Source organism: Bombina bombina, chromosome 4, assembly GCF_027579735.1.
Source record: "Bombina bombina isolate aBomBom1 chromosome 4, aBomBom1.pri, whole genome shotgun sequence".
NCBI lineage: Eukaryota > Metazoa > Chordata > Amphibia > Anura > Bombinatoridae > Bombina > Bombina bombina.
In genome coordinates, this window is record NC_069502.1 from 635,881,569 (window position 1) to 635,893,672 (window position 12,104).

At 43.1% G+C, this 12,104-nt stretch overlaps 1 protein-coding gene across 1 annotated transcript in view; it reads left to right on the forward strand.

Annotated features, from left to right (window-relative positions):
- REPS1 (RALBP1 associated Eps domain containing 1) overlaps positions 1-12,104 on the forward strand; it is a 704,997-nt gene that overhangs the window by 484,101 nt on the left and 208,792 nt on the right. Inside the window, 1 exon segment of the mRNA XM_053710662.1 lies at positions 2,510-2,582. Coding sequence (XP_053566637.1) covers positions 2,510-2,582 — 73 coding nt within the window.

Sequence of the window (12,104 nt, forward strand, 5' to 3'; positions counted from 1 at the left end):
CGCCAGTTCCTTGAAAGGACAAATCTCTGCTCTTTCTGTTCTTTTTCACAGAAAGATTGCTAATTTTCCTGATATTCATTGTTTTGTACAAGCTTTGGTTCGTATAAAGCCTGTCATTAAGTCTATTTCTCCTCCTTGGAGTTTGAATTTGGTTCTGAGGGCTCTTCAAGCTCCTCCTTTTGAACCCATGCATTCATTGGACATTAAATTACTTTCTTGGAAAGTTTTGTTCCTTTTGGCCATCTCTTCTGCCAGAAGAGTCTCTGAATTATCTGCTCTTTCTTGTGAGTCTCCTTTTCTGATTTTTCATCAGGATAAGGCGGTGTTGCGAACTTCTTTTGAATTTTTACCTAAGGTTGTGAATTCCAACAACATTAGTAGAGAAATTGTGGTTCCTTCATTATGTCCTAATCCTAAGAATTCTAAGGAGAAATCGTTGCTTTCTTTGGATGTTGTTAGAGCTTTGAAATATTATGTTGAGGCTACTAAGTCTTTCCGAAAGACTTCTAGTCTATTTGTCATCTTTTCCGGTTCTAGAAAAGGTCAGAAAGCTTCTGCCATTTCTTTGGCATCTTGGTTGAAATCCTTAATTCACCATGCTTATGTCGAGTCGGGTAAAACTCCGCCTCAAAGGATTACAGCTCATTCTACTAGGTCAGTTTCTACTTTCTGGGCGTTTAGGAATGAGGCTTCGGTTGATCAGATTTGCAAAGCAGCAACTTGGTCCTCTTTGCATACTTTTACTAAATTCTACCATTTTGATGTGTTTTCTTCTTCTGAAGCAGTTTTTGGTAGAAAAGTACTTCAGGCAGCGGTTTCAGTTTGAATCTTCTGCTTATGTTTTCATTAAACTTTATTTTGGGTGTGGATTATTTTCAGCAGGAATTGGCTGTCTTTATTTTATCCCTCCCTCTCTAGTGACTCTTGCGTGGAAAGATCCACATCTTGGGTAGTCATTATCCCATACGTCACTAGCTCATGGACTCTTGCTAATTACATGAAAGAAAACATAATTTATGTAAGAACTTACCTGATAAATTCATTTCTTTCATATTAGCAAGAGTCCATGAGGCCCACCCTTTTTGTGGTGGTTATGATTTTTTTGTATAAAGCACAACTATTCCAATTCCTTATTTTATATGCTTTCGCACTTTTTTTTATCACCCCACTTCTTGGCTATTCGTTAAACTGATTTGTGGGTGTGGTGAGGGGTGTATTTATAGGCATTTTGAGGTTTGGGAAACTTTGCCCCTCCTGGTAGGAATGTATATCCCATACGTCACTTGCTCATGGACTCTTGCTAATATGAAAGAAATGAATTTATCAGGTAAGTTCTTACATAAATTATGTTTTTAGCTGGCATTCCTTTAGAGTTCCTAGAATTCTTCAATTTTTACCAGAGGGCTGAAATCTTAATTTTTCTGCTAGCTTCTTACAGGGTCAAATTTATTTCTGTATTATACCACACACAAAAATTATAAACTTCCTGTCTTGCAGAACTTTGTTCAAGCTTTAGTCAGGATAACATCAGTATTTAATCTAATTTCTACTCATTGGAACCTTAATTTGGTTCTAAGAGTTCTGTGTCTCTCATTTTGAGCCTATGCATAGTTTGGACATTCAGCTCCTATCTTGCAAGGTTTCTTTCTTTTAGCAATATCTTCTGCCAGAAGAGTTTCTCAATTATCTGCTTTTTCTTGCAAGACTCCTTATCTGTTTTTTTTCCACCAGGTTAAGGCTGTTTTAAGGACTAACGTTTACTTTTTACCAAATGGGTTTTCTTCTGATACCATCAGTCTCCCCCCTAAAGGCATTCATCCCATTCTACTAGATCAGTTTACACTTCCTATGCTTTAATAATGAGGCTTCTATTGAACAAATTTGCAAGGCAGCAGCATAGTCATCCTTTCACACCTTTACTTAATTCTGCCACTTCAATGTTTTTATCCTGCTTAAATTACTCGTGGCCTCCACAGATTGGGTATTGGTTCCCAGCTGTAATTGCTTGTGGATTCTCACCACCTAATGAAAGAAAACAAAATGTATGCTTACCTGACACATTAATTTCTTTCATGGTGGTGAGTCCACAAGACCAGCCCATTTTCATTTTTTTGTTGTACATTTTTACTGGGGGCAGTTCTAGTTTGCACATCATTTTCCCTGCTTTTTGCTTTTCTACCTTTCTACTTATACTTGCTTGGCTATATGTATAACTAGCATACCAGAGAGGTGGGAGGGATTACGTACTCTTGGAGTTTTGGGAATCTCTGCCTCCTCCTAGTGGCCAGGAGTTGAATCCCAGGAGTAATGTCTGGTGGACTCTCACCACCGTGAAATGAATTAATTTATCAAGTAAGTATAAATGTAGTTTTTTTAATGCACATATATTGCAGACTGGATCAAAATAGAATGTCATAGTTTTTCCACCTCAGCAAGCTATTTCATGTTTATTTCCCCATTAACAGTCAATATAATCTTTTTCTAATTGTTCCCACTTGTTGTTTTACAGCTGATGGTTATAGCAGTTCAGACTCTTTCACTTCTGATCCTGAAGAGGTTGAAAACGTGATTACCAGGCAACGGTTAGTAATAGTCTAACAGGGGGGGAAGCAAGTTTTGTTTACTTTGAAGTGTGTAATTATGTGCAGATTATTTTGTTTCCTAATAGTAATTGATATAAATATAACCAAGTAAAAAAAAAAAAATGGAGCAAAATAAAACATAAACATATTTTTGGATTGGCAGCTAATTTCACTTTTATGATAAAGCTGTAGCTTGCTGTCTGTTAGTATTGCTTCCATCCCAATATATATAGCTGTATTTCTTATAGAGAGTTTTGTTTACTTAGTGTTTTTTATCATCAGATGGTGGGAGGCCACATTCCATGTGGGAAATTACCCTGCAGTCCACTGTGAGGAGGCAAAAATACCCCAGAATACCAGTGCTAAATCCCTCCCACTTACCCTGAATCTTCAGTAATTTTTCTTTTCATTACATTGTGAGAGTCTACGAGCCATCCCGTGTGTGAATATTCCCTTGCTGCCTACTAGGAGTCAAGACACCCCCAACACACCACAACACACACACCAGAGCTATAAATTCCTCTGACTTCCCATGATAATCAGTCATTTTCTTTTGCTGCCTTCATGTGGAGTGAGGTGAAAGTGAAGTGCAATATCTACTCGTTTGAAAGAGGATCCTCTAACCGATCTGAGGCCCGAATTCACCTTGCCGTTCAGAGAGGCAGATAAGGAGTTATCAGCCAGGCAGTGATAGGTCTTTTTTTCAGTGAAAAATGTTACAGGCCTCCCACGTGAAATATGGGCTTGCCCACCAATCCCCTGGTCTAAAGTGAGCTGCTCCTTGTGGATCCACAGCCCTCAACAAGTGAAATGTGAACATGTCCACTAATTCCATGGGATGAGATGCTGTTACTAACTCAGATCCTTGGCATCATGCTTGCACTGCTTAGGGTGGGCATGTCTACTGTAAGCAGGTTGCCTTAGCTGAGGTAAGCACAGTGGACAGAGGTGCTGAGAGGTAAGTACCTGCACATTAGAAGCCCATCGGCTATGTACATGTTTTACATAGTCTGGGGGCATATATTACACACTATACACCTTGTATTAGCATTGTTTGAGACTTTTAAAAAAAACTTTGTTTTTTGAGGTTACTGTTGCTTTAAATTTAGTGTGATTGGCTTAAAGGGCTCAGAATTTGCTTCTAAACTATGCACAGTATGTTTTATTTTCACCTGCGCTAAACTTCTGCTTGTTACCTTTTGGCTTTTAGCACTCACCGGTAGTGTAAACACGCTAAATGTTATTGTTTGTAGCGTGCTTTTTAGCATGCCTTTTCTGTGTTATAATCCTTTACTGTTCCTGTGTTGCTGTAACATTCTCAGCATGTAGAAGGTTTTCTGGACTGGTGAAGGTGGTAAGGCGCTCTGATCATCGTGCTTGACTTTATATTATATTTAACCTCTTATGTGCTGTGTTCTATACTACGTGAACTTTTTACAGTCTTTTTCAGTGCTTATTTAACTCCTTCACGCCCTTAAGACGTTCCGTGCCGTCCTAGCAGAGCTGGGATTTAACTCCCTTAGAATGTCATGGAACGTCCTACCTTTTCTTTCATATACAGGTGGTGATAGTCCACAATCCATTACTCATGGGAATTACTCTTCCCTACCACTAGGAGAAGGCAAAGATTCCCAAACCCCAAGAGCTCTTTAAAGCTCCTCCCACCTCACAGGTACCTCAGTCTTGTCTTTGCCTCCACTGGAGGTGGTTGAAAAATGAAGATGTGCATTTGATTCTACATAAAGAGGGGTTTTCAGTCTATGTTGAGGCCCATTTTCCCCTCAGAGTACAGTCGTCAGAGGGATGTATATGAGGTATAGTTAGTAGCTCTTTTTCTTCTAAAATGGAAAGAGTCCACAGCTGCATTCATTACTTTTGGGAAATAAGAACCTGGCCACCAGGAGGTGGCAAAGACACCCCAGCCAAAGACTTAAATACTCTTCCCACTCCCCTCATCCCCCAGTCATTCTTTGCCTTTTGTACCAGGAGGTTGGCAGAGACATGTCAGAATTTTAAAATTTAGTTTTTGTCTCTTATGGAGGGTAGTACTCTTCGGCATGGGACTGGAGTTTTAAGTAGTCCTGTCAGTCTCTCAGTGAGAGCCTGGATGAAAGTTAGAGTCCGGAGATGCGAAACCATCCCAACTCATATTAACGGCTCCTCAAGCAATCAGCTTTGTCTAGCTTCGCTTCGCTGCCTGCTTTCTTCTCTCAAGTCCATGGTGGAGGCGATGCTACTATTCATCACACTTGAAAGTCTGGGTTCCTTTTCCACGGCGTTGATTTTTGTATGATCATTTCATTTTACTTTATTCAATGTACTGTAATGTGAATGTTTCCCGTGAAGCTAAGCTCCTCGCAGGTTTAACTATAACATAAGGGTCTTAGTGAGTCTCTGTTTGCTCTTAGAATCGAGGGTTAATATCTCCTGAGGGGGGTTATTGGACAGGGGGGTTTATAATCATGTTTTTGATTCAACCTGCTTATGTGTGAGGTTTATGGGCATGTGGTTTGGAACTTGAGGCCTTTGGAAGTGACGCAGCCTTTTGTCTTGGCGTGCTTTTTGGACTGTCCGGTTCACCCTGTGTCCGAGCGTGGTTACTCTGTTTCCCATTTCCGCATTCCTGACCGTGTGGCGACTGAGATATTCTAGTCCGCAGGGGTCTGGTCATAGGAGGTGGTGAGTGCCCCAGCCATTGGTGGTGTCAGGTGCCATTTTTGTTTTTTACTGTTTATAGTCCATATTGATATATCCTCTTTATAGTTATGGAAGATTCTGATGCTGAGACTGTGCTCATTTCAGATTCAATTACAGAAGATTCTGATACCGAGACGATTTATAATATCTGATTCAGATTCTGTGTCCGGTGACGAATCTGGTTTAGCCTCGTTGACTCCGCAGTATCCTGAGGGTTCTGTTCCGGACTGTTGTGCCTTTCGGTACTGGATTGCGCACCTTCACGTATTGCTCAGACATCTGTTTGAGTCACTGAATGACCCTATAGTTCATAGATATGCGAATTTTCAGTGTAATGGTCTGAATGGTACAACTCGGTAGACATGTAGGGATGAGGTAATCTCCTACTGTCTTTATTTTGAGTTCTTTCCCAGTTTATATGAGATGGGGCTCCGTTTGGCTGGTCCTACGGGTTGGCCCGTGTCTTTTTTAGGCGTTAACCTTCGGGTTGCCTTATATTTTATTTTATATTTGATGGATGTCTTTTATTTGTTTTTTGCTTCCTTCTGGAAGTTTCTGGGATTGATACTCTTTGTTGGACTATGTTAGTCCTATGTTTAAAAAGGTCTGTTTCTTTTCCCCTATCAGGGAAAGTTTATGCAGCTTGCCGGTCAGGACCCCTGGTGCAGGCTTGTCCTGTCGGGTTCGTTCGGTATTGTGGCTGTTCAGACACGTGTCGCTGTTTCTGCTGAGCTGCTTAGGTAGAAGCACTGGAGTGCTCAGGTTATCATTGTTTCATGTTCCACTAAAGCATTCAAGAGGAAACCATGGGTTCATGAGGCTGGAAGGATTGTCTCGGTCCTTATAGCCTCCAGTTATAGATGACTGTGCGTGGGAGTGTTCCGCTGCGTCATTCTATCTGACATCTGTTTTCATCAGAACCTAGAGTTCCTCCTCCATGTGGGGGAGGATTGGTGGGCTTATGCCTTGTTACCGCTATTTGAGTGGTTTGGCCTTTAGTTTTAGGCTCATGGATGGTCCTGTTGGGACTTGATCCTACAACTATACATAGCTGTCCAGCATGCAGAAGGTTTTGCATTTTAAAGCTTGTTGCAGCTCTTGGCACCTTGAAGGGTGTGTGTAAGCCATTTTCTAGCGTATCTAGATACAGTTTTTATCTTGGACGTGTAGGGTCTGAAAGACCTTTGGATCTCCTTCCATTTCTCCAGGTGAGTTGGATATTCTTTTAGGTATCTGCGTCCCAGATGATGGTTGATCCCTGTGGGGACTTTGTTTAGCTCGGGTTTTCCCAGAGCTAGGAAGGTTTAGCGCCTTCCTCTTCCCTGTGCCTGAATGGAGGTGATGGGGAGACTAGCTCTACTAGTGGGTTTTGTGGACTTTGAGGTATCCCTTCTGTTGTCCTGAAGCTTTTTGTGAAGTTCCTTCATACGACTTCTAGCCCTGCTCCTTGGAGCGTTGGACTTTGGCTAGGGGTGGTTCCTTCCTTTGGTCGGTACTTTTGTGTTCTCCTCTCTATCTGGATAGATATGCATCCATTTCCCTGTTGTCTGGCTTTTTGGCCAGTTGAGGTGTTTAGTTCTAGGGTAAAGTTGCCTGAACTATTAGAAGCCCTGAGACTTCTGTTTTTCTGGGGCTTCGCTCTTTTTTCCTGACCCAGTATGGGGTTGTTGTAGATCTCAGGGCTGGTCGGGGTGTTCCACGGTAGTGGGAACTTGGGCTATGTCCTTGCTTCATCTACCTGACCGGGTCAGGGTTTTCCTGGTTTTCAGAGTATTTCTTACTCTTACAACAGAGTTACCCATGTCACCTAGGGATTAGCTGTGTGGTTTGCGCCTCAAGGGTTGTGGATTTATACCCAGCTGCTGGAGTTTGATTTCCATTTTCTGGTGCGCCTTTGGGTTGCATTCCCCTAGTCAGTTTGACAGTGTGCCAGTGGATTCTCTGCTCTGCAGGTGAATGGGTTGGCTGTGCCTCTGTTATCAATCCTGTTAGCTCTAGATGTTCGGGCATAGATCTAGCCATCTTATAAACATTTAAGACTGAGGTTAGATCCTATATGGTGAACTACTTGAAGGGGGGTCCTTTTCTAGGACATTTGCGTTGGGGATTTTCTTCCTAATTAGCCGATGGCTTCGAGCCTTGAGGACAGTTGTTGCCCTACCGGCATCTTTCCCTTTTCTTTAGGGGATATTCTCCTTCCTATGGAGGTGGAGTCCTTTCTTGGGGCTTCTCCTGGTCGGTAAGTGGAGGGTGGAATTGGTTCCATCTGGGTTCTTGCTGACTCCAAGTCAGACTGTGGGGTCTTGTCTATGGCTATACTTGACACTTGTTTCTATACAACTTTCGGGATTCTTTGTTTCCCCTGTATGGATCTCTGTGGCTGGGTTGGTCCAGCTGGGTGGGGGTCTGCAGGTCAGGATGTGCGAGCGGTCGCAGTCTCTTCTGGATGTGTGAGCTTGTTGTGTCTATCCTGATAGCTCAGTCTGCTAGGAGATGGTTTTTCATTTCTCCTTGCTCCTTTTGTCAGGAGAGGGTGTCAGGAGAGGGTTTACTCTTCCTTTGGGTTTTGAGGGTATACTCTCCTCCTCGGGGGGCCTAGATGGAGGCTTTGTGTTCCCCTTTTTAGGGACCTGTGAGTAGGTCCGGCAGCTTCAGTTGCCTGGAGCGTGCTCTCTGTTGAGGGGCTGTTTTGTGCGGCCGTTTTCTTGATGACTGCTTCTTCTCCCTTGCAAGCTTTTTATGTGTTATCCTGTTATGGACTCAGTGTTCTCAGACTTGGGGTTTCTCCTGAGTCTATTACACGGTTTTCATGGTCGAATACTTTGCTATTCTATGGACAGGTGCTGGGAGGACTTTGTCTCTTTAGCTTCGTTTCATGCTTGCAGGATGTTGGGGAGACGTCTTTTCCTTCTCCGTGCCCGATATTATCCAGGGTTTCGCTTAGATAGTCATGATCTCCTTCCCTGTTTGGGTCCATTTGGGTCTCTTGGAGGTGTTCTTTTTTGTATTATTTGACCTTTCAGTTCCTTGGTTCTCCTTTGCCTTGTCCCCTTGAGTATCCCCTTCATTTGGGGGGGTGAGTGGTGGGGGACCGTCTGTTGGGCGACAGTGTCTCTTGGTGGACTGTTGGCTCATTCAAGTCCGTTTTGCTCTCTCTAGTTTGGCTCTGGACTTGCTGCGAGTCATTGTCATTGGGCCTTTTCCTTTAAAAAGTTTTTCTTGGCTTCGGTCGAAGTGGAATTTTTTTATTGGTTAAAGGTTCAGGCCTGGTGCCCTCCGTGTGGGTCGCCTATTATGCCCTCCCGTCTTTGGCATTCAGTGTCCTCTATAGCTTGAGTAGTGTTTTCCCAAAAGTAATGAATGCAGCTGTGGACTCTTTCCATTTAAGAAGAAAAACATAAATTATGCTTACCTGATAATTTCCTTTTCTTCTGATGGATAGAGTCCACAGCTCCCCACCCATAATTTTATGTGGGGCATCCTTATATTCTTCTGGCACGTTTTTCACCCTGATATTTCTTCTACTGTTACTTGTTCCTCGGCAGAATGACTGGGGGATGAGGTGAGTGGGAGGAGTATTTAAGCTTTTGGCTGGGGTGTCTTTGCCTCCTCCTGGTGACCAGGTTCTTATTTCCCAAAAGTAATGAATGTGGACTCTCTCCATTTAAGAAGAAAAGGAAATTTGTTTTTTCTTTGCTGTGGCATGGAGAGTCCACAAATCATTCCACTTACTAGTGGGATATTCACTCCTCGCCAGCAGGAGGCGGCAAAGAGCACCCCAGCAGAGCTGTTAAGTGTCACTTCCCTTACCCATAACACCCAGTCATTCTCTTTGCCTTGATCATGGGAGGATGGCGAACAAGGTGTCTGAAGATTTTAATCCTTTAATGGGTACTTTTCCCTGCAAACAAGGATTGGGGCTATGCTGTGTCCATGTCTATCTCTTTAGTAAGAGTAATGTTGACTTTTAGCTGTTAGAAGGCGGCGAGGTGGTCTTTGCTTAACTTCTAACAATGCTACCCCTTTATAGAAAACCAGGGTAGGTTACCCTGTTTTTTTCTTTTTCTACAGTTCCTTGATAGACGTGGAGATGTTTGTCACACCTTAGAAGATATTCTCTGCCTGATAGCAGCATCCACAGGTAATTGCTTTTGTTCTTAAAACGGGTACATTCATTATTTTTGGGGAATACAGGAGGAGGCATAGACACCCCAGCCAAAGGTTTAAATACCCCCCCCCCCCCTCCACTTCCCTCATCCCCCAGTCATTCACAGGAGGTTGGCAGAGAAGTGTCGGAAGATTACAAAGTAGTCTCTTATGGAGGGTAGTACTCTTCGAGATGGGACGGGAGTTTTAAGTAGTCCTGTTAGCCTCTCAGTGAGAGAATGGATGAATGTTAGTCCGGAGATGCAGGGAGAGTCTTTCTGCGAAACCATCCCGACTCATATTAACAACTCCATAAGCAATCAGCGTTGACGAGTTTCGCTGCCTGCTTTTTTCACTCAAGTCCATGTCAGTAGCAACGCTACTATCTGTCATACTAGAAGGACCGTGTTAATGTTCCACGGCATAGATTCCGGTTTTATTTTCCTTTCACTGTGGGAATGTAATTAAATGAAAGAAGACAGGGTCTCAGTGGGACTTCTTTATCTTTATAAGAATTAATATCTCCTGAGGGGGGTTATTGAGCAGTTGGGGACTTTAATCATTGTTATGTGATTCTGTCTGCTTATGTGTTTGAAATGTGGGGGCTCATGGCTATTACAGAACATACAATTTTTTCAAGCTATGCAGTTCTTATAAACTGGCAATATTTTTCTTTGGCCTACATGTTGCACCTCGTGACAGAGCGTAGTCACGTTTTACTCCTCCATTTCTGTATTTGTGACAGATTGTTGTGGAGAGGATCTGTTTCTCTATTTGTCTGGGTCACAGGAGGTGGTGAGTGCCCCAGCCATTGGGGGTGTAAGGTGCCAGTTGTTTTTGTCCATAATTTAGTAAGTCAAGCTATGGAGGATTCTGATTGTTCGGAGAAGAATTTCTCAGATTCAGATTGTTACTTGCGTAGATTGTGGAGAGGCCAGGGTAATCCAGCCCAATCAATGATGTTCCGTATGCCGTAATAGAGTGCTCTTTTCTCCCTCTGGGGAGAGGTTAGAGACCGCTGAGCTATCCGCCTCTGAGGATTCTGTGTCCCATGAGGTGCGTTCCCTAGAATATTCTGTTCCTACACAGGCAGTTGTCCCGAATACCATTACCCCTTCTCTGGATGGAAGGTTTATATCCACCAGAGGTTACTGCACGTTTCGGTATGGCCATATCTTTGGCGTTGGTGCACTTACATCTTCCTAATTGCAAGCAAAGAGTTCATCCGTGTCCCCTTAATCTGAGGGCATCAGGCGCGAGTTCGATTGTATCAGATCTTTCCTCTGGGGAAGCGGTTTCCTCTGAGGCTTCAGTGGTACAGCCTTCAGGGTCGGGGCCTTCAGATGCCCCGCCAGAGGTGGATTTTGCTTTTAGGTTCAGACTGGCGCTCCTGCGTGTGCTGCTGCGGCATGTATTAGCCGCTTTGGAGGATTCCAGTTCTGATTCGTCAACGGATCCTCAGGCTTCTGAATCAGATGGCGAACAGCACTAGACGATGGAGGAATGAGATTCTACTCCTGGTCGTCTCTTGTTTTGTGTGTCTAATCCCAGTTCTGAGCTGCTGAGCATTAGGATATCTGACAAGCTGGTCCTGTTAGTGTTTCCATTCCTCATTGGCGTTTACCTGCGGGTGCGGCCTACTTTCTTTTGATCCGGTTAGAGTGTGTTTTATTTCTTTATGTTGGAGCTCGTGGCTATCGTAGATTTTACTTTTAGAAATTGTTTTTTCTTTCATGTAATTAGCAAGAGTCCATGAGCTAGTGAAGTATGGGATATACAATCCTACCACGAGGGGCAAAGTTTTCCAAACCTCAAAATGCCTATAAATACACCCCTCACCACACCCACAATTCAGTGTTTTTGTAGGCTCTCAGTGTCTGCTCTGGTTTGTTTCTTCACATATGGTCCTGTATTTAACGATTCTAGTGGGATAGATTGTCTGTCCTAGGAGTGGTAAGCCATCAGCAGAGCTGAGGTATTTTGGTGCTGGTACATATCGTTTTTCTGTTTCACAATATTTGAGCCTAATTTATTTTATATTTCTGGTTGTTCCCAATTTCCTTTCAGTTATGGACACTAATGATAAAGATGGGTCTTTTGAAAAATGTTTGTTTTGCTTGGAGGCGAAAGTTATTCCTCCTGTGCAATTTTGCTCCCTTGTTTAAATAAGACATTATTTTTTAAAGATAAAATATCTCTCTTGGAGCCTTCTGTCTCTCAGGATAGTGTTGTCCTAGCTATACCTCAGCTTTCCCCTCAAACGTCCCAAGCTTCACATGCAGTGCCCTGTGGTTCCTCTCAACAACCTTCTGGGTGTGTTTATTTACCTGGGGCCTTCACTGCACGGATAACGCATGCTGTTTCAGCAGCCTTATCAGCCTTTCCAGTTGCTGGTAAGCGCAAGAGGGAATCCAAATATATTAATGTTAATAAGGGTTCTAACTCTCAGGCTTTAAGGCTGTCTTAGTCAGTATGTCTCCATTATCTGATGAGGATGATACCCCAGTGGCTTCTGAGGGTGAATTGTCAGATTCTGATACTGTAGTGACCAATTCTGCAGATTCAGAGTAGATTAATTTCAGATTTAAGTTAGATCATCTCCGAGTACTTTTAAAGGAGGTCCTTGCTACTTTGGAAGAATCTGACTCGTCTGTCGTGGAGAATCCAAAGAGGTCTAGT